Source organism: Bos indicus, chromosome 10 (genome assembly GCF_029378745.1).
Source record: "Bos indicus isolate NIAB-ARS_2022 breed Sahiwal x Tharparkar chromosome 10, NIAB-ARS_B.indTharparkar_mat_pri_1.0, whole genome shotgun sequence".
Taxonomy (NCBI): Eukaryota; Metazoa; Chordata; class Mammalia; order Artiodactyla; family Bovidae; genus Bos; species Bos indicus.
The window spans coordinates 68,323,915-68,350,973 of record NC_091769.1 but is presented as its reverse complement, the minus strand read 5'-3'; the positions used below and the strand labels follow the sequence as shown (position 1 = coordinate 68,350,973).

Here is a 27,059-nt window from a genome sequence, read left to right as displayed (position 1 = left end):
CTGTTCTTTTATTACTGAATGAACACTCTCTTTGGGTGACAGGACAACTAGACAAACTTACAAGAGTAATGAGGATAGAAATAAACACTCAGCTGCTATGTCAACTTCCACAAGCTCTGGTCAGCAATCTTCCAAGCTCCCTGCATCTGCGCATTCTTCTGGCCTTCCTCCTTCACCCACGGAAAAACCAGCCTCTCCTGAAAAGTCAGGCCCTAATCCGTCCACTTGGAGAAGGAAATGGCAACCCACTCCAGTGTTCTTGCCCGGAAAATCCCAGGGATGGCGGAGCCTGGCGGGCTGCCGTCTATGGGGTCACACAGAGTCGGACATGACTGAAGCGACTTAGCAGCAGCAGCAGCAACTCATCCACAGACCCTATCGGCTTTAGCTCGTGCATATCATCAATTTTTCCCTGTCTTACAGTTGAACCAAAATTTCAAACTGAAAACACTGAGTCCTCAGCATAAAGTTAAAAACTAAAAATAATTTCAAGCCTTCAACATTCTCTTTTCCTGCTCATTCCATGGGGAGGGCTTGACAAAGACCCTCCTAAAGAGGGTTGGCTTCTCTGTCCTTGGCATCCGGGAGTGTGAAGTGGGCCTTAGGAAGCATCACTACTAACAAAGCTAGTAAAGGTGATGGAATTCCAGATGAGCTATTTCAAATCCTAAAAGATGATGCCATTAAAGTGCTGCACTCAATATGCCAGTAAATATGGAAAACTCAGTGGCATCGGGACTGGAAAAGGTCAGTTTTCATTTCAATATCAAAGAAGGGCAAAGCCAAAGAGTGTTCAAACTACCACACAATTGTGTGCTCATTTCACATGCCAGCAAGGTAATGCTCAAAACCCTTCAAGCTAGGCTTTTTGAAGTACGTGAACCAAGAACTTCAGATGTACAAGCTAGATTTAGAAAAGGCAAAGGAACCAGAGATCAAATTCCCAACATTCGTTGGAACATAGAAAAAGCAATAGAGTTCCAGGAAAAAAACATTTACTTCTGCTTCATTGACTAAGCTAAAAGTCTTTTACTGTGTGGATCACAACAAATTGTGGAAAATTCTTAAAGAGAGGGAAATACCAGATCACCTGGCCTGCCTCCTGAGAAATTGTATGCAGGTCAAGAAGCTATAGTCAGAACCGGACATAGAACAACAGACTGGTTCCAAATGGGTAAGGAGTACATCAAGGCTGTATATTGTCACCCTACTTATTTAAATTATATGCAGAGTACATCATGCGAAATGCTGGGCTGAATGAATTCCAAGCTGGAATCAAGATTGCTGGGAGAAATATCAACAACCTCAGATATGCAGATGACACCACCCTTACGGCAGAAAGCAAAGAGGAACTAAAGAGCCTCTTGATCAAAGTGAAAGAGGAGAGTGAAAAAGCTGGCTTAAAACTCAACATTCAAAAAACGAAGATCAGGGCATCCAGTCCCATCACTTCATGGCAGACAGATGGGGAAAAAAATGAAAACAATGACAGACTTTATTTTCTTGGAATCCAAAATCACTGCAGACAGTGACTGCAGCCATGAAATTAAAAGACATTTGCTTCTTGGGAAAAAAGTTATGACCAACCTAGACAGCGTATTAAAAAGCAGAGACATCAGTTTGCTGACAAAGGTCTGTATAGCCAAAGCTATACTGGTTTTTCCAGTAGTCATGTACAGATGTGAGAGTTGGACTATGAAGGCTGTGCACTGAAGAATTGATGCTTTTGAACTGTTGTGTCGGAGAAGACGCTTGAGAGTCCCTTGGACTGCAAGGAGATCAAACCAGTCAATCCTAAAGGAAATCAACCCTGAATATTCATTGGAAGGACTAATGCTAAAGCTCCAATACTTTGGCCACCTGATGCAAAGAGCAAACTTATTGGAAAAGACCCTGATGCTGGGAAAGATTGCAGACAGGAGGAGAAGGGGGAGACAGAGGATGAGATGGTTGGATGACATCACTGACTCAATGGAGTCAGTTTGAGCAGACTCTGGAAGATGGTGAAGGACAGGGAAGCCTGGTGTCCTGCAGTTCAAGGGGTCACACAGAGTCAGACACGATTTAGCGACTGGACAACAACAAAGAAGGTTGGGATCTCACTGAGGGCTGTGTGGCCTCTGCACACAACCCTTTAAGGCAGCTGCCTTTACCCAGAAACTTTCAAAAGTAGTTACTTCCCAAAGAAAGAGTCATTTTTAAAGATTTGCTTAAAATTAATGTCCTTTCCTTTTTAGCCTTCACCGTAAAAGCAAAATACAAATTAAGGATCCAGTACTGTTGTATTGACTCTGGCTTTTGCTACTTTTAAAAAGTTCGATTAGTTTGCACCTAACAAGAATATATTCAAATGATTCATTTTAAGCAACCACTAGTACCACGGGGTCGCAAAGAGTCGGACACGACTGAGCGACTTCACTTTCACTTTTCACTTTCATGCATTGGAGGAGGAAATGGCAACCCGCTCCAGTGTTCTTGCCTGGAGAATCCCAGGGACGGGGGAGCCTAGTGGGCTGCCATCTATGGGGTCGCACAGAGTCAGACACGACTGAAGTGACTTAGCAGCAGCAGCAGTACCATTTTAAATCATTTAAAACAGGTACCCAGGATTGGAAAGAGTTTGTTTGTTTGTTTTTATTTGGGGGGAAGAGGTTGTTATTACCTAGTCTTTACAAATTCTGAAGATATTAATGGGAAAGATGCATCAGTTCTGTAAAATTACAAACTTTTCAAATGTAAGTACAATCAACTTAGATCTGTAGGTGGAAGAGACACCTGCTCTGAACGACACGCTTGAAGCACGACTCAGTCATAACCAACAGGGCTGCATCTTTGTTTCACAGATGTGCACTAAGATTTCAACAAGGAAGAAATGAGAGAAGGGGTGAGGAAGAAAAGATTCTTTTTCAGGCAATTACTCATTTCTGATGAAAGCAAATTTAAGCAGCAGTGACATGCCTCACCAATAACAAGCTTCAAATACTAAAATCCCACATCTCCTTTTTAATAGGGAAGCTGGTGGGCACCACTCTCTCCAAAGACAGGAGCTTGATTTACCAACTAGAAAGCTGACTAACCAAATGGGAGGAGTGTGTGATGTGATTATTGTCAGGGCTTCTCCTGGCCCCAGCTTTTCTGTTTTTCATCTGTGCTAGGGGAGTCTCCCTGGTTACCAGAATTATATTTTTAGAAACTTAACTTTTAAAAAAAAAAAACTTGCAACATGGAAGAACCAGGACAACAAGGCAAGCAGAAACCCAAAAACAGGCATAAGTGAAAAAGGCCCTTGGGCACTTGACTCAGAAGTCAATCTAAGATTTAAAGCACAGACCAAAATACAAAGGAACCCAAAGGAAAGGAAAGGAAACAATGGGAAGAGGAGGAACAGAGCAGGAAAAAGGAATCCGTTCAACAAACGATAAAACAGCAATAAACCAAAAACTAGAGTTTACTCTGCTTAAACTCTGCTTAGTAAATAAGCAACTGCATACACAAAACACAGACTACTAGTTTTCATTACAGTTTCATAACCAGTCTAAGACAATTAAATCTTGAAACCACCAAATACAGAGAAAACCCAGTATTTTTCAATCCCACTCTGTTCAACCTCACCAGCCCTGCCTCGCTCTCTGCCCCTCCCCCGGCCAGCACCACACCAAGGCCAAGGATTGGGTAGGTTATGCCCTATGATGCAGGGTATCTGAGAAGCCAGGCCTACAGTTAGGTAATTAAGGATTCTGTGGCTTATCCAATGAGTCCACCTCCACCCAGCTGTCCCTGCAACTGTATTGCCTACATCCTGAAAATCCCTTCAGCTCCCTTTGGCCGGACCAGCTTGAATCCCTTGTAACCCCCATCCTTTCCCACAGCCTCCCTACATGTTTATCAATTTTGTCAGCAGGAAAGAAGAGAAAGCCAGGCTGGGAAAAGGCACCTGAGAAAACAAACACACCAACAACACAGGAGAAATAACTGTTTCAACATGAACTGAGTATTTCCATAATCATGCTATTGAGACTTCAAACAAGTTGTGTGCATGTACAATAGACATTACTAGATTGACAAGATATTGAAAACAATTTGCTCACCGTATCTTTTCGTTATGCCACAAATCAAGTACAGTTGGGAATAAAATGCATACTGTTTTAACTTGATGGATCAAATCTTTACAACTTTAATACTTGGTCATTGTTCACACATCTCTGACAATAAGACTCCACTTTTTCTTAAATGTGCCAAATAGATCATTTTATGAAGTTTCCAAAGTCAGAACTTTACAAATTCAAATTTGTAAATACCCTATTACACAGTATTTCTGTAAAATAGTTGCCGTTTCCGTCTTTTTCTGTAGACAATAATTCATGAATATTTTTCAATCTTTGAAAGGCAAAACAAACAAACAAACAAAAAAACCCTCAGAACCACCTGTATTTTGATTTGATTTAAAAGTTCTAGGGAATTTCAAAGAGAAGATAAGTTCAAACTCTGAAAGATGCTTTGCTAATTCCACGGTAGAACTAAAACTCTGAACAGAAGATGCTTTGTGTAAAATACAGTTTGTTTGGGGTTTCAGCAGTTTTTGCTAACTACATGTACAATTTTCAAAGAACGCTCCTGAACTTACTTTTACCTACTCATGAAAATGACTACTCTAAACAAAAACAGCCAGTTCATGGAGAAAGCAGTTTTCTGAGCATTGTGATGCTCTGATGAGCACAAAACACACACAGGCTGCTGGGTGACAGGGGCAGGCGGCATCCATTGGAAGCCTTGAGAGCATAGAGCAGAGCTCAGGGAGCACCCTCCCCCAGCGGACACTGCCCAAAGGAAGTAAACATCCTGGGGCCCCCCAGAATCCAGAGAGGTAAGGAAGTGATGGTCAGAGAGGAACTGCAGCCCAGAGCAGATCAGCTGGCCCTCACTTCAAATTGAAATGTCTGCAATCGCGTAACATTGCTACAAGAATAATCCAATCATCCCTCTAACAGGTTTCTGAACTCTTCTACAAAGATGAATCTGTTTACTTCCCTAAATAAAGCATCTTGGCAACTTAAACTTGGAACAGTTTAAGATCTTAAACCCAAACCACCAGCCTCAAATCTGATCACACGGATAACCGAGATTTTTAAACAACTGATGGTAAAGTTAAAGATCACACAGGAAGGTTAGTAGCGGTTTCTCACACACAAACAATCCTGCTAAATACCCCGAGAAGGTAAACAAGCACAAAACCATCTTTTCTACACGTGTACATCATCTTCAGCGGAAGAATCAATCCTAACACGCTCAGATCACAATATTCTGGAGGTGACAAGGAGACGGGGCCTGGGGAAAAGTGTGCTATCTTGGCCACAGAACAGGATCCAATGGTTCCCTAAGCTTCAGGCAGCTTAGGTTTTCATTCTTTTCCTCCACATTAATCCAGATACAAAGCAATTACTTGTTTACACAGCTCAAACTGCTCTTTTTTCTCTTATTACTCAATCCAATGACTAAAAAGAAATTTCTCAAATTTCATCTGAGAAAACCATCTTATTAGGCACAATCAACAGCCTCTCCCAAGGAAAGAAAAGTTACGGTGGGATTCTTAGGCTAATGAAAGCCATAAATCACCTTCTGGAAGAGGTTACAGACCCCATCTCAGGCTCCTGGCTGTAAACTTGATGCCCCCATCTCCTCTGCAGTAAGTAGTAGATGAAAATTAGTTTTCACTGGGTGGGGGAAATTCACTTTGTTATCACCCAACCAAACCTTCCCAGCAGATGTAGGACCAGCCCCACAAAACCATCATCATCTTTATTCACAGGGTAGGGAAGCGCAAGACGGCTTTTCAAGGGGGAGCTGGAACACAGACTGACTACATCGGCGGGCTCTTCACAGGAGACTCCCAGAGGAAGCTGCCAAAGGCAAACCGCCAAAGTCTCCCTGGAAAGGAATGATCTCAGAGCGCACACCTATGAAAAGAGGGGGAGGAGGGGAGGAAAGGGAAGAGAAAAAGAAAGAGTACAAGAAAGACATTCAACTTCAGAGTGAGACCACTGGCAGGCATCCCATACAAATTCCATGCTTTATCCATCAATTAAAAACACTTGGCACTCAATAAATTACATCAGAGGATGTCACAATCACCAAGGTCAGTGAGCTGGAGTACTCAATTATTATTTTTATTCTTGTTTCAACAAAAGGCATCCCTCTAACTGAACAGCCCTGGAGAATGATCTATCACATATGATAGCTTGAGCTTTCCTTGCTGGTCCCAGTCCTCCTCAGTTGAAACCCAGATTTAATCTCATCTTCAACAACCCAAAAGATTAAGTGAAACCACCAGTGTAAAAGGTTAAAAATATAATCCGGCAGTTAGCAGTGATGCTTCTAAATTATATGCTCTACAGAAGCAAATGTGTTTATTTTGTTGCCACACGATCTAAATCCAGAACCTAAGGGCTCTGATCAAAGAAGCTGAGGACCTCAACACTCCACCCCACCTCCTGGGAGATGCTGGAAAACCCAAATATGCAGAACGTAAGGGCACCAATGAAGCCCTTGGCCAAGAGAAATGCCGTCCCTATAGTCGGTCTTATAGAGAGCTCAGTTACCTTTAACATTATTTTTATTTTAAAAATCTAACTTACAAAATGTTTGAGAAGCACTGCAGAGGATACCCTTGAGTTCCAGTTTTCTGCCTTTTAAATTTACAGTGTATTCAATGATTGCTAATGTTAAGAAGGATCAACAAGGCAAGCCTAACTCATCAAAGACAGACTCAAGCAGACTCATATTAGATTTGGAATAGCATCATCATGAACTGGAGTGTTTTTTTTCATCTTCTACAAATCTTAAATGTCATCACAAGAAAAAAAATGTAACTATGTATAGTGATGAACATATAGATTTACCATGGTGATCATTTCACAATATATACAAATATTAAATCATCCTGTTGTACAACAGAAACGACTATGTTATACATGTCAGTTAGATATCACTTTTTAAAAATTTCCTCTACAGGGACTTCTGCTTAATCATCAGTTAATGCAAAACTTCAGTGGTCCTTAAGTATGCCACTCCTGAAGCATTCTATTTCACTAGCTCTGTACTGTATAAGACTGAGGTTACACGGTTAAAATTACTTAATAAGCAGAAAATGCAGCATATTGTTAGTCGTTTTTTAACCCAGTTACTTCTGGTACAGAACTGACAAGAGTTCCAGCTTTTGAAATATATCCTATCAGAAAAATAAAGGCTGTTTTCAACTTAATAATAGTGACCATGTATAGCTAATATATTTATAACACAAAGCCAAAAATGTCAACTCTTGGAGAAACTGCACTTGAAACAGATCTTCAGTAATCAACTGACTCATCAACCAGCATTTCACCAAAAACCACCGAGCTACCATCTCTAAACATTTCTCATTCTGAGAAAACACGTGCAATTTTTAGATCATAGTTTTATTGAGAGCAGGTGCCAAATAATACAACAGAAAGGAAATCAACAAGGCAAAAATAATCAGCCAAATACCATAATACAGTCTCTTGTTCTAACCCAATCAAAACTAAATGAACAAATTCATTAAGCCACTTTATAGAACCACAAGTCACAAATCATACGGACTGCAGCTTACTGCCAAAGATCTGTGCACACGCTGAGCAGCAGACCATTTCCTTTCTCCTTGCTGGTAAGCCATGAGTCAGCACACTGCTCACAGAGCCTGGCTTGTGTATGTTTGATACTTAGAATATAGCTTAGGGGTTGCAGAGGTACCACAAAGGAGGTTCTTAATACAGATAATAATAATAATGTATACCACCAAGCTGCTCTCCAATGGGTAGGTAATTTTTAAAAAATATCACATTTCCCTTTTTATTTGTTATAAATCTCATGAATAACCTGAATTTTTGACATTTCATTATCTATTATGGTCCTGCTAAGAACTGCAGTTGGAATGGTGAAAGGAAACAAATATTCATTGGAGAATTCTAACTTCTAAACAGCAGGCAGGGTGGGAAACTGGAGTGAGACAGGGGCAGAATAAAAGAAAACCAGGGAGGAAAGATGGCTTGTACCCCCTGCTAAACACAACTCTCCCCAGCAAAAGAAACAGAGTTTAATGACAAGATTGCCAGTTCCTTGTGATAATGATTTTTTTTTTTAAATAAACAAAGAAAAGGAATGAAAAAATAAACTCAAGTTGATTTCCAGAGCACCCCAGCTGTCTTGCTTCAAATATATAACGAGCTGTACTCAACGTGGCAGAATGGAGGAAAAGTCAACAAACAGCAAGGATGTTTGTAGGGACATGAAAAAAAGAACACATTGGGAAATTGGCTGAACAGCAAACACTATACATATGTTATAAGTATAAAGCTCTCTAAAAATCAAAAGAAAGGAGTTGGAACGGAGCAGATAAAGACTGAGAAAATACACAAACCCAACCAGCATGCAAACACAAAAACCAGCTGTGATAAATATCAGTAAAGAAATAATGGAAAGAATACTTATCTGTGACTTCAGAGTGGAAAGATAAGAAACCAGAGCAACTAATTTTAAGTAAAAAAAAGATTTATCACCATCGAAATGTGTTTGGATCTGTTGACTTTTCTCAGGAGATTTTTAATACTACATTTAAAGCTGAAAGCTGAAATTCCTGTCAGTTTCAGACCACATCTCTGTCCTCAGTCACTTTAACCCCTTATCTTTAAGTGTAAAAGGAAAATTTTAAATCCACCATCATTTCAGGGCTAAACAATTGCTAACGAGTGTTCACCATGTTCATGTACTGAAGAACTCTTCAATTTACCTTGGAAGATGCAAACAGGAGAATACTTTAAGAAGCTAATTAAAGAAACAGAAATGCATGAAATACCTACTGAAAAGTAAATAATCATTCTTAAAAGCCAGATCAGGGAGCGAAGAAATGGGGGAAGAGACCATCCACATTAAAAGCTCACATTTCCAGAGCCACACTTTCTCACCCATACCCTTGACTGATCCACAAGTGCCAGGTTGTAGCACAACGCTGGGACGGAGTGCAGAAAAGGGAGCCCCAGCCCTACCCTGTCCAGGATCCATAAGGAAGGACGTTTACAAGGCACAGAGAGCTCTAGAGAAATAACTGCTCTAGCCTGCAGGAAAAGGGAGGAGGAGTCAGGAAGGGCCTCTTGCTGGAGATAACAGCTGAGTTCAATCTTAGCAGGTGAGCAGGATGCAGCAAGGAGAGAGAACCATGTGTGTGAAAGCAATTGAGAAAAGAGCAGAAAGAAAGTTCTATGAACATATAGTTAGTTAGAAGTTAGTGTTAGTCACTCAGTTGTGTCTGACTTTGCAATCCGATGGGACTGTAGCCCGCCAGGCTCCTCTGTCCATGAAATTCTCCATGCAAGAACACTGGAGTGGGCTGCCATTTCCTTCTCCATGAACACATAACGGGGCGGGCCGGGGGCGGGGGGGCCAAAATAGAGCTCAGAGAGTAGGCCGCAAGGCAAAGAAGTACGTTATCTTGGGCTTGACTGGATGTTTCTCGTGTAGAATTCAGTATTCTTCAAAGGGTCCTTTTCTCTAAGAACCTAACAAATGTATTTTCAGAAATCATGCCTTTAGCATACACACTAACTTTTCAGAGATTTTTTTAAAGTCTTCAAACAGTGGCTAGAATAACCCTGAATAATTCTCCTCCCACATATCCTGTTAGAACAGAGACCTTAGAAATCACATGGCAATTCTGATTCTGCAAACCCCCCTCAAAAAAACAAAAAGCAGAATTTGTGTTAGATAATCTATTAATCAATATCTATTGTTTTTAAAAATGTATATACATTTGGCTTACGTTAAATGTCTAACATTAATTAAATTCTCTTAAAATCAGGGTCAGTTAACTAACACTTCAAAAAACAGCCCATAAACCATGTATAAAATGAAGTACATAAAATGTTTTTGTACAGAGACAATATTACAAGTGAATGTGCAAAAAGTGAAAATAACATTAGCATCATGGATGATTTGTCTTCCTTCTTCCAAAACTGTCATTAATATTCTCTATACATCTTTTCAACATACAGCTTTTTAAAACTAATTCCATATTACCTGAATATAAATGGTCTGCCTCAAAAAAAAATCCATTTATGAATTTATCAGTGGAGAAAAGCTAAATGATTAGTATTAATGATTAGTGTTAACCTCTAAAAGTTACAAGAATCGGACACAAACTTAAAACTGGTTTAACCCTGGGAGAAATTGGGGTGAAATAAGTACACAAGCAAAATCGAAGAGTATGTGATTTATGGTAAACTAACATGGTGAGTAGTCAAGCGGATTTTTTAAAAACCCAATTAGATCAGAGAAAGATGCATTTCAGCTGAGAGTAAAGGGCCACAGGAGAACCTATCTCCTGAGGGAGGGCAAGCTCTATTGTCTGAATCTAATCTGAACAGAGGCAACAGGAAAAACAGGGGCAGGCGTCCTCTGACCCTTTCAGGGCCCTGAAGGAGAGGAACACAAAGGGAAGTGTAAGAGGACAAGCCGTCACACTGTGAGGAGGGGCCGGCTCCCCGCGGAGCTGTCGTCCATACCATTGTGTACCCCAGCCTGGCTGGTCCAGAGGGGAATCGCCCGCCTTTCTACTGTCATAATCACAACTTCAGAATCTAATGCCAAACATGAAGCATTCCACCCTTCAGATTTAAAGACATAAGATGTCCAGGTTTTGAGAAGCCCAATATGGGCAATCTGAGACCCAGATTCAAATTCCTGAGCTTCCAATCCTTTACTGTTAATAACTGTACAGGATCCTAGGTGAAGCTCAATCTCCAGGCATCTCTGCTTCCCCATTTCTCCAATGGAGGTGGTGACATCACCTCCTCTGAGGGCCCAGGAAACTCAGCACCTGGCTGGCGGCAGGGATTGGGGCTCCCTAACAGGCATCATGGGGTCGCAAAGAGTCGGACGCGACTGAACTGAAACTGAACTGAACAGGCATCTCACGCTGTGCAAGGGACCTGGAGTGCTACCTCCTGCAGTCAGTAGATGGTACAGCAGCTGAGAGAAGGCAGGCTCCCATGCTCCCTACAGAAAGAAAAGCCACTCCACCCAGCCACCCCTGAAGATAGGGTGAAGGGGAGAACTCCTCCTCCTCCAGAGGATCCCCTCGGAGTTCAAGAAGCCAGCAGGCTCACCACCCTGGCTGCACGTTCCCAGCATACTCAGAGGAGCAGTGCTGTTTCTTATCCAACATGGAAGCTGTATGCTTAATCTTCAGGGATGTGATTTCTCAACTCGTAAACCCAAAACAGGAGCTTTGACAGTCATGGGAGGTAAAGGTGGTGGGTAGAAGGAGGGCACACAAATTATTAAGGTGATGAAGATTTGTGTCTTTTCTCTCCCCTCTGGGGAAATCATGAGTTGTGCTATTGTTAAATATTTAAAACAGTAGTACCTGGGCAGACAACTATTATAAGACAATAATTCAATCGAAGGGCATTCTAGTGTGTAAACCACTCAAGTTTCGCCCTTTTGTAGTTTATTACATTATCAGAACCTCCTGATTTAATTACTTCCCTGCAAAGCGTCCAAGTGTCTGCTTTTCACCCATACAACATCTAACATTGCTTATCAAGAGGCTATATTTGTCCTTCAGTATTTTACCATCTGATATCTTAGGATGTCTATTTGTTAAGGATATTTTTTTTTTAGAAATCCTGGGTCATGTGCACCTCACATCTGTAACAGAAAAGGCTTAACTGCCCTCACAGGAAGATTGAAACTGAACAGCATAAAGCCACACCAGCTTCCAGAAGGGTCTAAGTCAATAGTTTCATCAAAGTCTTAACTGGCATCTGGTCTAAAGTTGACACACTTAGAATAAGCAATTGAAAGGCACCACACCTTTCCTGGCCTACTCTTGGCCCTGTGCTTCTCAGATTAGCTAAACCAGTGCTGCTGCTGTAACAAGTTGCACTGAGGACCATCAGGGAGGCAATGGAGGGAGTGGGGACGGTCTTCCCCTTAATCAATACTAACAGGAAGATCAAGAGACAGAAAAGGAAAAAAATCAATACCCAGGGACGTGAGAATCCAGGCAAATGCAGAGAGAAGAAGGGCTTGAAGCCCCCTTTCCAAGCTGTAAACAAAATACACACGTGAGCCTAGGTCATCACAGACAATGGCAAAAGAAGAGAGATTTCACCTGCCCAGGCTTCGTTTGCTCAAAGTCCCTCTTTCCTGATGTACGATAAGCTCCAAGAAGGCAGGGACCACTCTGTTATCACCCGCTGTATCCCCAGCTTGAGAAGATGCCAACCAACTGATGATGCTCCAACTCTATTTCCTTCCCCAAGGACTTCAATCTCCAGCCAAATCCTTCAAGGTTTCTAAACCCCACACCGTTACTATTACTGCTTTATAAAAATCCAGGCCAAATTCAAAACTCTGCTCAAAAGCTGCCTTTTCCAGGATTTTTTCCCCAGTTTCCCAGCAATTCACATGCCTTTAACCTTCACCCTGTGGAGAGAATCAGGCTTCACAGTAATACAAACCTACCTTCCAGTCATGCTCTGCCACTGATAAGGTGAGTTACCTGAACAGAAGCCTCACTTTCCAAATAACACAATCTAACTCCTGGGACTGATTAAGAAAAACAAAAGAATCTGGCACGCAGCACATCTGAAATAACAGCTCCCTACATCTATCTCTCCTCGACACCATGTATGGTTTGTTGCTTAGTTATCTGTCTTGCCCTTAGATTGTAGGCCCCTGGAGGGCATTCCCTTACGTGGGTTCCTAAACATTAGATCATCAGCATTGCCAAAACAGCAACCATAACAGCATCACCTCACACAAACCGAGTGGGTAATGTTTACTGCATACGCTTAGATACTGCCTGATTTCTAGTATGTACAGTGAATTCCACATTTAATTCAATATATCCATGCTGCTGCTAAGTCGCATCAGTCGTGTCCGACTCTTTGCGATCCCATAGACGGCAGCCCACCAGGCTCCCCCGTCCCTGGGATTCTCCAGGCAAGAACACTGGAGTGGGTTGCCATTTCCTTCTCCAATGCATGAGAGTGAAAAGTGGAAGTGAAGTCGCTCAGTTGTGTGCAACTCTTAGCGACCTCATGGACTGTAGCCTACCAGGCTCCTCCGTCCATGGGATTTCCCAGGCAAGAGTACTGGAGTGGGGTGCCATTGCCTTCTCCCAATATATCCATACATGTGCAATAAAATATACCTACCTATACATTTGTATAGGTTTTAGTGTAGTTTTAGTATAGTTTTTTTTTTCTTTTTTTAGTATTTATTTGGCCGCGTCAGGTCCGAGCTGTGGCATTAGGGGTCTTCCTTGCTTTGTGCAGACTCTTTCGTTGCAGTCCACAGATTCTCTAGTTGTGGTGCTTAGGCTTAGTTGCTCAGCTATATGTGGGATCTTTGTTCCCCTACCAGGGATTGAACCCATGGCCCCTACATGAGGCAGATCCTTAACCACTGGACCATTAGGGAAGTCCCTTTAGTGTAGTTTTAAGCTTTACAATCTACAAAATTATAAAAGCTACATAATATACCATTTGAGCATTTGTTTAAACTTCTTTTACACTTAGTTGATAAATTTTAAATGCAAAAGTTTTCATTTTATATGCATCAGTATTTCTGATTACAAATGACAAATGTTAGAACTTTTTAAACAGAATTTGGGGGAATTTTAAGATATTCCATTCATTTCAGCTACTACAGGAATCCTTTTTCCTCTTTTTATGTCAAGCTGCTTGCTCACTTGGAAGGCAGTCACTTGCAGAGTCTGTAGTTCTTTCTCTCCATCCTGAGGACTGTGTTCACGGCTAGCAGTTCAGCTGTCATACTGTCTGCTTCTGAAGGGAGAACACTAGCCCAGCCCACACTGCACCATGCCAGGCCACCTTCTGACGTTGCTTGCCCCCAAGCCAGCACACAACCCGTGGGGAAAAGGAGACCCAGGAACTATACTTCTTTCCTACCACGGACAGTCACAGGTACAACTCACACAAATGAGCTCTTCATTGCCCTGTCCCTGTAGGATGCTCGTACAGATGACCTTCCCACCTCCTCAAATCTCTGTTAGCTCTGTTATTTCATTTGGGTGGCCTTTAAAAGCTGAAAAGTCCATCATCCACTAGCTGTCCTGGGGTTAAAGCTGCTTATGCTCCAATCTTCCAGAAGCATGGTTTTCAGCTCTGCTGGGTCATTCTTCAACTGCCTGCTCTCAAAGAATTTCAGGAGATAATATTGATTACGGAGATTAATGAATGCAGAGAGACTCACAGATGACTTACACATAATAAACTTATTCCACAAATGCTTTTGTTAGCTAAGCTTTTCAGGCTATACAGTACTTAATGTTTGGAATAACTCATCTAAAAGGCTGAAATTGTGCTTATTAAAATAATCAATAACCTGAAAGAAACAAAAACTCAGTGAATAAATTCCCATTAGTCTGTCAGATGTGACAACTGAATCACACACCAGTGTAATACTGCGGTGTCTCAGTTGTCTACTGCTATGTAACAAACCACCCCCAAACACAACAGCTTCTAAGGACAACCAGCACTTGGAACTCATTGATTTGGCAGAATGAGAAGGAAATTGCTCATCTTTGCTCCATGTGGTGTGGCCTGGGCAGCTTGATGGGCCCAAGGAGCCAAGATGGCTTTACTCAAGGTCAGTTGCCTCAGCAGAGTGGTTGGAGTGGCTGGGGGCTGGCCAGGCCTCTCTCCTTTTGTAATCCTGCCAGAGCCACCCTCTCCGGCAGGGCAGTCAAGACTTCTTTACATGGTAACTGCCTTTTAAGAAGGTGCTGTAGACTGAATTTATATGTTGAAGTCCTCAGCCTCAGTACACTTCAGAACGTGAATGTATTAGGAGACAAGGTCTTTAAAGAGGTGTGTGCATGAGTGCTAAGTTGCTTCACTCATGTCCAACTTTTTGTGACCCCGGACTGGAGTCCACCAGGCTCTGCTGTCCATGGGATTCTCTGGGCAAGAATACTGGAATGGGTTGCCATTCCCTTCTCCAGGGGATCTTCCCAACCCAGGGATCGAACCCATGTCTCCTGCATTGCAAGCAGATTTTTTACCACTGAGGCACTGGGGAAGCCCCTTTAAAGATATTAAAATCAAAGTTAAGTTAGGTCACATAGTGGGCGCTAATCCAACATGACTGGTGTCCTTATATGAGGGGCAGGGCCACCAAGAATGGGCACCTACACAAGAAAAAGTCACATGAGGACACAGCAAGAGACAGTCATCTGCAAGCCAAGGAGGGAGGCCTCGGGAGAAACCCAACCTGCTGACACCTTATCTCGGACTTCAGCTTGCAAAACTATGAGCAAGCTTCTGCTGTTTAAGCCACCCAGCCTGTGGTGTTTTATTATATAGCAGCCTGGCAAATTAGTATAGAGAACAAAAACGGAAGATAGAACACCCCTTAAGCCAGCATCCAAAAGTCACAGACCTCCATCACAAAGATGGTTCAAAGCAAACCACAAAACCAGCCCAGATGCAGGGGGAGGGGAGACACCACCTCAGAGAGGTCCAGCACGCAGGCCTGATTTGAAGATACTTGGGGGAAAACATGGGTTTGCAAGTCCTACTGGGAGAGTCTGGTAATGTCCACCTCAACACACAGCCTTTAAATACAGTTCTTTCACTGAATGGTTTACAGAGTCAAACAACTGAATGCTTATTATGTGGAAATAGTTCAAGAATGCAAAAACCCTGTTGAGAAGCATACACAGTACAGTCCTCTGTTCTCTCCAGTAGCTCTCCTGCATACCTTAGACAAATAGCTATGGAGCAAAACGACAGCCTCCATTCTGCATTCTATCCGAGAGCATGTTGTAATAAAAGCACCCAAACTCTAATGCAGTCTCACACACCACAGCAAGGACCCAGTCTGTAAGTTTCTGGGGATCTGGCAAGAAGCACAATTCTTTGTGTTTGTGGTCCTTGCGCAAAAAGGGCCAGATTTCCTCAAGGTAATCAGTTTATCAATCAAGCGCTCCAGAAACCCCTCCTTGTCACCCATCACAAGTTCTGAAGACAGATAGAGGCCCCACAACCCTGTAGCAGGAGGCACAAGCAGGCCAGGTACAGACTGAAGGACGTGGGGGGAGGCGGGCTTTGAAGGCGCCTGGAAGGTGCTTGGAAATAGTAAACAGCCGTTCCATACCAACAGCCTGGAAGCCAAATACACAACCGCCCGATTGGGTTGGATTCTGCTAAACCAGTACTAATTAGAATGGAAGCACAAGGCTAGAGATTCTTATCCTAAACACAAAGCAAAAAAGCCGGGTATGAATGGAGTTAAGTGTTTGCAAGTGAAAAGCATTATGCAGATGGCTGGACATAAAACCTCAATCAAGAATGACTTGCAGTAGTCTTAAATCTGCTGCTGAAAATACCCCCAATGCATACTTATTAGGTCTGTCATCCAGGAGGAGGCTTGCACCCCAGCCATCGTTAGCCAGCAATAATGACCGCAGCCTTTCGGCACCACCCCTGTGCACCGCAGTGCAGCTCCGGCAGCTGGTGGAACGGGAACAGATGGCCTGCTTCCCTTCAAGGCAGAACGTTCTGCAGGTGACAAAATGACTGTTAGGTGACTGACAAAAAGAAAAACAAACAAAAGTTGAAACAGGGGTATCTGATGTCAGTAAAGTACATGTTTAGTATTGCAGGAAGCCTTTAACTTGGACCTTTCAGGTGGGGAAGGCTGTTTACAAAACTGCAGCTGTGTTCGGGAATCCGCGTTCCTTCCCAAGCGAGGAAAACAGTCCCTGAGCCCCAGAGATGAGGCTGAGTTGAGCAGGGCGCTGCAGTGTGCCGGAGAAATCCCACCTCCTGTGCACCTGAAAAGGTGTACCCCGTACCCTAAGGGAGGAAGCCTGTCCTCTAGGAGGGAAGAGTAAATCCTCTCAAGGAGCCCTGCTGCTGCTGCTAAGTTGCTTCAGTCGTGTCTGACTCTGTGTGACCCCATAGACGGGCAGCCCACCAGGCTCCGCCGTCCCTGGGATTCTCCAGGCAAGAACACTGGAGTGGGTTGCCATTTCCTTCTCCAATGCATGAAAGGGAAAAGTGAAAGTGAAGTCGCTCAGTCATGTCCAACTCTTCACAACCCCATGGACTGCAGCCTACCAGGCTCCTCTGCCCGTGGGATTTTCCAGGCAAGAGTACTGGAGTGGGGTGCCATTGCCTTCTCCGTCAAGGAGCCCTAGAGAATGCAATTACCACCCTGAGCATGTGACACTTATAGACTACTCAGAATCCTATGGCCCATAAGAGTGGAACCCACCCAGCGCGGCTTAGACAGGATTGAAAGTAAAGAAAAAAACTGGAAAAGGTTGGGAGCTCTCAGAGGATACAGAATTCCTTTCTGAGAAATGCTTCCCCTGATTTTTGTATCTTCCAGGGCCCCACTACCTTATCCCTTCCACTTGACCCAACTAGTCCCCCCTGCCCTGCCACCCAAGCACTCTCTTGCCCCGTGTCCTGTGTCAGATTTCCCGGGGCCCTCTCTGAATTAAAGCTGTATCTACCAAGGTGCTGCTTGTCTGTACCGCCCACCTCTTGCACTGAAAGGTGAGCTCCCTGCAGGGCTGTCTACCTCACTCCTACTGTATGCAGCCCAGTGCCCAGGGCAGTGCTGCTCCTCGGTCAGTATTTCTGAGTCAGTGAACGAGTGGCAGCCCACTCACAACCCGGGACAGTGGTGTGACTGGACGTCTTGAGGGACAGGAATCAGATCCTGGCTCCTACACGCTTCGACTTGAGCTTCTCCTTCCACCCGCCACTGCTGCAGCCCACTCTGCGGAAGTGCTTTCTCTGCTACCAGTTTCTGAGCTGACAGTTCAGCTACAGTCTCCCAGGCCCGTAGGATAATGTCCCAAATCCTGCCGGGCTTGCCCTCCCACCCTCCTGGCCCACATGATTCATTTCAACCACTTTCTTCCAGCCATCTGGGACTTTTCTCCATTCCTCAAAGGAGCATGTACACTCATCTTTGGATCTTAGAATACCGTGGGCCGTCCTGCTAGAGCAAGTGTTCCCTCTAACCTCCGCCTGGCTAGCCTCTTCTTGTCCCAGCACAGGGTTAGGTGACCCATCCTGCTCCCCCATCACAGCCTATGCTCTACACTGCTTTCTATGTAGGCTCCATGGCAGCAGAGATGATACCTGTCTTGTTCACTGCATCCCTTAGTGCCAAGGACAGCATCCAACATGTAGCAGATGCTCAAATATTGGTGGAATAAATAAATGAACTGAATATTTGTAATAGCCGTTCCCTAAAGGGTTGTGACAAGAATAAGACAGTAACTCACGTGTCTGCCTTGCCTAGCTATATCCCCCGTGCCTGGAAGAGTACAATCCCATTAAATATTTGTTGAATGAATAAATCCCTGGCTTGCCTGATGTAACCCCACCTCTTTCTCTCCCACTTGGGAGAACACAGCAGAATGCAAGTGGGTAAAGTCACAGTATTACCAAGACATCTTGGAATCATTTGAAAGATCCACACTTTATTACATGTCATAAATTACTGGCCACATACCTCAAAACTGATCATCACATGTAAGGTGGCTGAGACAGTGGTTGAGAACAGCTGATTTAGACAAAGTGAAGAACTATGAAGCACTTTTTGCTCTCCTTATTTTTATTCTCCAGAAGATGAAGGTAACAGTAAGCTCAATAAGAACCGTTAACGGAATCATTCTTACCTTCCATTTTCTTCTTATAAAATAGATTCTGCTCATCCTAGGAGAAACCCTTAGTTAAATCAGATGATGTTAGAAATTCCTGTTCAGTTATTTTACTCCCATACCAACGAGCTCCATCAAGGGCTATTGTCTCCATTCCAAAGCCAATCCATGTCTCCATGTTGCTGATTCCTGCATGCTGCTGCTAAGTTGCTGGTAAGTAGCTTCAGTCGTATCCGATTCTGTGCGACCCCACAGACGGCAGCCCACCAGGCTCCCCCGTCCCTGGGATTCTCCAGGCAAGAACACTGGAGTGGGTTGCCATTTCCTTCTCCAATGCATGAAAGTGAAAAAATAAAGTGAAGTCGCTCAGTCGTGTCTGACTCTTAGCGACCCCATGGACTGCAGCGACTGAGCGACTACCAGGCTCCTCTGTCCACTGGATTTTCCAGGCAAGAGTACTGGAGTGGGTTGCCATTGCCTTCTCTGATTCCTGCATAGCAGACACAAAACCACTACCTCAACATGACAAGGGTGGTATCCTTCAAAGATGGCAACTAGCATGTTTTCGGTTTTTTGGTCTTTTCTGTATACATGTTTCATCCTTTTGCCAGTTTTACTGATATGTTTTGGTAAAGCTGCTGGAGGGCTTCCCAGGTGACGCTAGTGGTAAAGAATCCAACTGCCAATGCAGGAGACTTAAGAGATGTGGGTTTGATCCCTGGGTTGGAAAGATTCCCTGGAAAGGGGCATGGCAACTCACTTCAGTATTCTTGCCTGGAGAATCTCATAGACAGAGGAGTCTGGCAGGCTGCAGTCCATAGGGTCACACAGAATCAGACAGGACTGAAGCGACTTAGCATGCATACATGCAAAGTTACTAAACCCTGAAGCAAGCTGGTTTTGCTTTTGTTTACCTAAAGCATCCCCAAATATGGATCACCTGATGAAATACAACTGAAAATGAAAAGTCCTAATGAAGGTTTCAGGCTTGGTGTGTTAAAGAGAGAAACAAATAAATCTGAGAGACCCAGACAAGAAACCACACAGACAGCCACATACTCCAAACAAGGCTAAAGTTAGTAAAGGAAAATATAGCAACCCAAAGCCAGTCGCATCACAACCCTTTATAGCCTACAGAAGTAGACACTCCATCCACACAAACAGATCTGTGCTCTTCAGATCACTCCAAATGCTGAGAGATAGCAACGAGTTTGTTTTGTTTTGCTTTGTTTTTAAGTTCAAAGACCTTTCCGTCTATAAAGGATACTAGTGTTTGATGTTTGGGCCCAAATTAGAGAGGAGGACAAGAAAAGGAAAAGTGTTAGGATGTATTTTAAGGTTTCTTATTACTACCAAGGAGGGGGGCCAAGGCACAGTGCCAAGGTTAAGACAAAACTGGCATCTAGAAATTGGAGCTGCTTGTTTCGAAAAATAAAGACCATAAACTCTCCCAGCAACAGCCCTCTTTGTCTTACCTGATAAAATGCTGCACAATCCAAAGGGAAAACCACATGTACCCCCTGACCTTCAGCCTTTTGTAGATCTCGAGCAGTTTCAACTACAACATGTTATTTTTGAGTCATATCTGCAGAAATTCTTAACATTTTTTTTGTGTGCAAAGGATCCTTCTGGCAGTCTTTAAAGTATACTGAGCCCTTTGCAGAAAAACAATTTTACACGTATAAAATACAATACAAAGGCTTAAAAATGAAGTCAATCATACTTGGTTATCAAAGATAAGTTGTGATACAATAACGTATGCATTTCTGGATTAATGCATTAAATAGCAAATCCAGCAGCAGGTCTATTTATTGCCTATACACATAATGGAGTAAAATATTAAATCTCAGTTTGAATCCAGTAAAAGCAAAGATATATTTTCCCACCATCCTAGTTCAAGGGCTCCCTGGATTCCATCTGTGAACTCTAGGTTAAAAAAATTAAATTAAATTAAAAAAAAAAAAAAAAACCTTTGGTTGAGAGATCCAATAAAAATACATTTTGTGAAGCATCAAATGAAAAAGAAAGCTTTGCAAAAGACATTATCCATTCAGCAGTGAGGTGAGGGGAACTAAGAGTAAAGCAATATGTTTCCAAAAATCATGATGGGCCATTAGTCAGCGAGAGAGCTGCATGCTTCAAATTGAATCCAGAAAGAGATTCAGCTTCCCTCATGCAAGTTACAAAAAACCTGCAGCTTTGGGGAACTGATAGCACTGCTGGAATCTGCCCTGAAGTGGGGAACCTGTGACCTGGCAGTGCAGTGATCCAGCTTAACTATGAACTTGAACAAACCTCCTTCCTTCTGGGAGTCTCGTGTTCCTCATTGGTAAAATTAAAGAGCGAAGTATGTACCATGGCCTTTTAGGGCCCTTTCAGTTCTCAAATTTCATCATCAGATTATCTCTTCCTTGTGCTGGTTATTTTAGCCTACTGAGCTTAATTTTGAAACATCACTGCCCTCCTAAAACCTGGAACAGAAAGTCTTATCAAATTTTGAACACCTTCATGTACAATCTAACACCAATGTGTCAGATATATGTATACCATTACAACTTTTAAAAATGGCTATTTTGCACATACCAACTTCCAAAAAAGTAATCACAGCATCTATCTTTTCCACTATTAAACCACAGTTCCCATTCAAATTCTAGCACCACCAGTTCAGTCGCTCAGTCGTGTCCGACTCTTTGCGACCCCACAAATTGCAGCATGCCAGGCCTCCCTGTCCATCACCAACTCCTGGAGTTCACTCAGACTCACATCCATCGAGTCAGTGATGCCATCCAGCCATCTCATCCTCTGTCGTCCCCTTCTCCTCCTGCCCCCAATCCCTCCCAGCATCAGGGTCTTTTCCAATGAGTCAACTCTTTGCATGAGGTGGCCAAAGTATTGGAGTTTCAGCTTTAGCATCAGTCTTTCCAATGAATACCCAGGACAGATCTCCTTTAGAATGGACTGGTTGGATCTCCTTGCAGTCCAAGGGACTCTCAAGAGTCTTCTCCAACACCACAGTTAAAAGCATCAATTCTTCGGCGCTCAGCTTTCTTCACAGTCCAACTCTTGCATCCATACACAACCACTGGAAAAACCATAGCCTTGACTAGATGGACCTTTCTTGGCAAAGTAATGTCTCTGCTTTTCAATATGCTGTCTAGGTTGGTCATAACTTTCCTTCCAAGGAGCAAGTGTCTTTTAATTTCATGGCTGCAATCACAATCTGCCGTGATTTTGGAGCCCCCCAAAATGAAGTCTGACACTGTTTCCACTGTTTCCCCCTCTATTTCCCATGAAGTGATGGGACCAGATGCCATGCTCTTAGTTTTCTGAATGTTGAGCTTTAAGCCAACTTTTTCATTCTCCTCTTTCACTTTCCTCAAGAGGCTTTTTAGCTCCTCTTCACTTTCTGCCACAAGGGTGGTATCATCTGCATATCTGAGGTTATTGATATTTCTCCCCGAAAGGAATACACAAAATCAATGCATGCTGAATTACTGAGATTATGTTAACTATGTTTCCCACATTTGAGCCACTGACCAGCATTACAGGGTATAAACCAGAAAGGTTCTTGACAACTACCCAATCCAACCATATTTCATTATTGCTAAAGAAACAGGAAGAAAGTGAGGGTTGGGTGCATGTACTCGGTCATGTCCGATTCCTTGTGTAGCCCACCAGGCTCCTCTGTCCGTGGAACTTTCCGGGTAAGAATACTGGAGCAGGTTTCCTACTCCAGGGGATCTTCCTGATGCAAACAGCCTCTGCAGCATCTCCTGCATTGGCAGGAGGATTCTTTACCACTGGGCCAACTGGGAAGCCAGAGAGTGAAGGACTAAGCCACTACCACAAAGCCAGTGGGCAAGAAAGGAGAAATTCAGTCCAGGTCTCCTGAATGCTGGTTCATACTCTTACCAACAAACTACATCAAACTACCTCTCAAATCCTGACACACTTCCCCAAGTTTAACATTTTAGCCAGGTTTAAAATGAACAGCAAAAAAGACCTGAGAGGTAGATCATCATTTCTCTACATTTCATTACGTAATGGACACAGCAAAAAGTTGTGGCTCTGATGCATTCACTGGCTGGAATCATGAAAAAATTAAATTCTACCAAGCTGCTAAGAAAATGATGACCCTACAAAAATCCTAACTGGGATTCTCTTAACATTGTGTAATACATGAAAAGACGCAAAGTATTTGCATATGAATATAGACATATACATATATAGCTCCTCAATCTGCATTCCAGGATTTCTTAGCAACATTTTACTACAAAATTTAGAAGAGAAAAAAAAAGAGCAATCACACAACAGTTTTTTTTTTTTTTTAATGAAAAATGCACTGTATTTTATAAGCAAAAAGCTTTTTATGAATACTAATATGGGGCATTTTTAGATTTCAAGATTAATTTCATCAATAAAAAAATCTAGAAATTCTGACATTATGTTATAGATGATCAGACATGCAACACTGATAATAATTTTTATTTGATCATCACTGGTGATTTAAGAGGGAGGGCACTACCTCAAGTCCTAAGGGTAGGATAATGATTAATACGGGTTGCCTTAGAGTCTACCTACCTTTTCACTATTTCCCTACATTCTTCAGTGTGTTCAATATTGTTAGAGAGTCAGAGAACTACTCTCAAAAATAGAAAATGGCCCCAATTCTTCTTAAATATTGAAAAACCAAACTTAGCATCTTCTCAGAGCCTGGTCTCAACTCACCTTTCACCTCCTCAGAGAAACCTTCCCTGCCTTCCCAGCTAAAGAAGGCAAGACCTACCTATTGCAGATGTCTCCTAAGCTAACCCGTTTCTGTTGAGAACTTGGCGGCACCTGAAACTGCCATTTATTATTCATTTGTTTACATGTTTCCTTCTGTTTATATCTGCCACTCCACACCACAGTGAAATAGCTCCCTGTGCTCTTCTGGATCCTCCATGCCTAAACAGTGCTGGCACACAGGAGGTGCACATCAACTGCTGAGTGGCCTAAAATATTAACAGAAGTGTGATTCCGTCATGGACTTCCCTTGCAGCTCAGTTTGTAAAGAATCTGCCTGCAGTGCAGGAGACCCGGGTTTGATCCCTGGGTTGGGAAGATCCGCTGGAGAAAGAAATGGCAACCCACTCCAGTATCCTTGCCTGGAAAATCTCATGGACACAGGAGCCTGGTGGGCTGCAGTCCATGGGGTTGCAAAGAGTCCGGCAGGACTGAGCAACTAACACTTAATTCCATCATACTAAGTGTCCCCTGGAAAAACATTTGTAAATAACAGAGCACATGCAACTGGCAACGTATTTACATAGCCTGCTTTAGTATAAGCCTGATTGGAGGACAATTCAGGGTAAAAATCCTTTTCGGGGCTTTGGAATGTCCTGCACTTCCAGCTATGAACACAAACCCTCTCCAGACCCACTCACACCCTGCTTTCATGAAACATCTCAACGACTATTTCCTCAAAAGGAAATAATGAAATAAAGTCCTGGCCTAAGTTAATCTTTCGTGTCAGGTTCACAATGTTAAACATACTTTGAAGCCAGCCACACAAACAAAACCAAACTGCACAAAATTAGGCTGGGCTGAGGTTACATAAGACAAAGCTAAACTCTAGCTTTCTGCCTGCCAGTCCTCTCTCCTTCCACTGAATCTTGATGTTTGTCTTTTAATGCAATTAGATGCAGGTGAGAAAAATGCTTGTCTGAAACAGCTTCCAAATAGGTAAATGAGCGTTCCAATGATACTCCACCTAACAATGTAGCTACAAACTACGCCAAACTGGACAACTTTGAGCTGGGCTGCGTCTGGAAGCTTCTCTTAAAAATTCGTCGCTTTAAAATTATCTTTAAGTCGGCACTTACTTCAAGGTATTCAGTTATCAAAACACATTTTTCAGAGTGCCCTGAGTTCTTCCATACCCATGACTCTTCACATGTGTGCTAAGCCTACGTTTCAGCACCCATAATTTTCAGAACACAAGTCTTTCAAGAGAGGAGCACAAAAGCGCGGGTTTCCGACAGTGACAGATCTAAAGGAAAAAATAATCCTTTCTCTTTTCTCCTCCAAGGCTAAACCCAAGTTGCTCCTTCTCCCGAATTTACCGCACTCCCCCCACCCCATTCCGCTTCCCTTTCACTGCCCACTTTATCCTGCTTTAATCCCAGCGAAGCCTCTCTCTAGGCTTATTAAGTGTAAACAATAGAAATGTCACAAGGAAACTCAGGAAGTAGATGAAGTCCCTAATTGCTGCCGTTTAAAGATTGTAGATAATTACTATCTTCAGAATGTGGTTTTCACAAGCCGAGAGGGAGCAGAGGCAGGCGAGGCTGGCGAGCTCCCCGCCGCTGGGAGGACATCTGAGAGGCCGAATCGCAGGACCGAAGGACAGAGAGGATGCAGCCCCGCGCGCCACGGAGCCCGGGCGGGCGCAGCGGCTTTCGTGCCCCCTCCACGACACTCCCGGCGGAGAGAGCCGAGGGCCGGCCCGGCCGCCCGGGTCGCAGACAGTTCACTGCCCTCCGGCTGCGGCTGCCGCGGCGGTCACCATAACAATATGCAAGGCGCTGCCCGCGGACGCCCCTCGCTCGGATCCCACTGCCCGCAGCGCCGAGCCGCCGGTGCCGCGCCTGGAGTTCCGGGCCCCGGGCTCACAGTAAGCGGGAGCAGAGGGACCCTGGGGGCCTCTCAGTTTCGCCAAGGTGGCAGGGTAGTCCTCGGACACCGCGAGGTGCCCACGACGGCTGTGCTTCAACCCTGGTCCCTATCCCCGACACCCGGCCCGGGGCACGCGGGGAAGTCGAGCTTCTGCCCCCGCAGTAATGCCAAGGACTTAGTCCCCGAACGCTACACCCCGCGGGGCTCCGAGGTCGCCCCAGTCCCCGCCGCTGCCTTCGCCCCGGGCTGATCGCGCTCCGCCACTTCCCTCGCCACCGTCCTCGGCGCGGATAGCGCATCCCTGTGCTCGCCGCAGCGACCCGCGCGCGCGAATGGGGGCATCCCACCCCCACCCCCGCCGTCCCAGCCCTCCGAGACGCTCCTACCGGCCCAAGCGCCCTACCGATGGCCAGAAAACCCCCAAAACACCCCGATGGCCCTGCTCCGGGATGTGGGTGCGCGGCGGCCACCCAGCCCGGAGTGCTTGCTGTCCGCCCCCAAGCTCCCCTGATCGGGGATCCCCGGACTCACCCCAGTACCACCAGCTCCCCGTATTTCACGGGCTCCTTATTGGGGGCACAGTGCTCCTCCGGGCCGGGGGAAAACATGGAGCCCTGCTCGGCCGCCGCCGCCGCCGCCGCTGCCTCCGCCGCGATCCCCGCTGAGTCCGCGCCGCCGCTACAATCCCATCCCGAGAAGGGAGTGAGCGCGCCGGGGAAGGGCACGGCGGCGAAGGGGGCGCGGGGCGGCCAGTCCCGCGGCTGCTCCGTCGTGGCTGCGTGGCTGCCCTGCCGGGCTCTCTAGAGCTCCGAGCGCCGCCGCTGCCCCGAGCTGGACTCGGCAACAAATGGGACCGGGCAGCAGGGAGACCCACCGCGCGAAGCGCCGCAGCCGCCGCCGCCGCAGCCGCCGCCGAAGCCCCGAGGGAGGGAGGAAAGGAGGGAGCGAGCGAGCCAGGGAGGGGCGGGGGCAGCGGGCGGGGGAGGGGCGGGGGCCGGACCGCAGAGCCGCCCCGCCCGCGCGCGGGCAGGTGGGAGCCGCCCCGCCCTCCGCGAGAAGCCCGCGGCCCTCCGCCCACCCGGCGCCCCCTCCCCTGGCGCGTGGGGCCGCCCAGGTCCCCTCCCCGCCCCCTCGGGCCCAGCGGCGGCTCGCCCCCGTGTTATGTAAACATAGAGTAAAAGGGAAAGGAAGTTCTTAAAGGAGCAGCTCTATTTTTTTTTTTTTCCTCTCTCGCTTCCGTCCCCAAACTTAACAGCGCGGGCACCTCAGCCCTGGTCGCCGAGTTCTCCAGCGGTCGAAGGCTGCGCAGGATCCCCGGAAGCACGGCGGTTTAGGTTCCCAAGCCTAACTTAGTTTCCTCGGGTGAGCTAGCTGTAAATAAAGAACCTGCTGTCCGGATATGGGAGCATTTGCTTTCCCGGTGTCACCGTGTTGCGGCACACATTCGGAGGTGTTCCACACGCGCACCTGGAGCCTCCTCTTCCAAAACCCAGTCCTTTAAAGCTTGAAGAAGTCTAGAAATTTGGAGGCTCTGCCAGTTGGCACTGGATTAGAGGGAGTTTTGAAGGCGCTTGGAACACCCCTCCATTCTGCAGGATGTAGCAACCCGGTCTGTCGTCAGCAGACTTCCACGTGGTTCAAAAAACAGTTGTGTGTGTGTGGTTTTTTTTTAATCCATACT

At 44.8% G+C, this 27,059-nt stretch overlaps 1 protein-coding gene across 1 annotated transcript in view; it reads right to left on the bottom strand.

Moving 5' to 3' along the window:
* Positions 1–26,362, bottom strand: part of PELI2 (pellino E3 ubiquitin protein ligase family member 2) — a 200,075-nt gene extending 173,713 nt beyond the window's left edge. The window contains exon 1 of the mRNA XM_070797647.1: positions 25,910–26,362. Coding sequence (XP_070653748.1) covers positions 25,910–25,986 — 77 coding nt within the window. The 5' untranslated portion in view covers positions 25,987–26,362. The remainder of the gene's footprint in view (positions 1–25,909) is intronic.
* Positions 26,363–27,059: the final 697 nt, after the last annotated feature.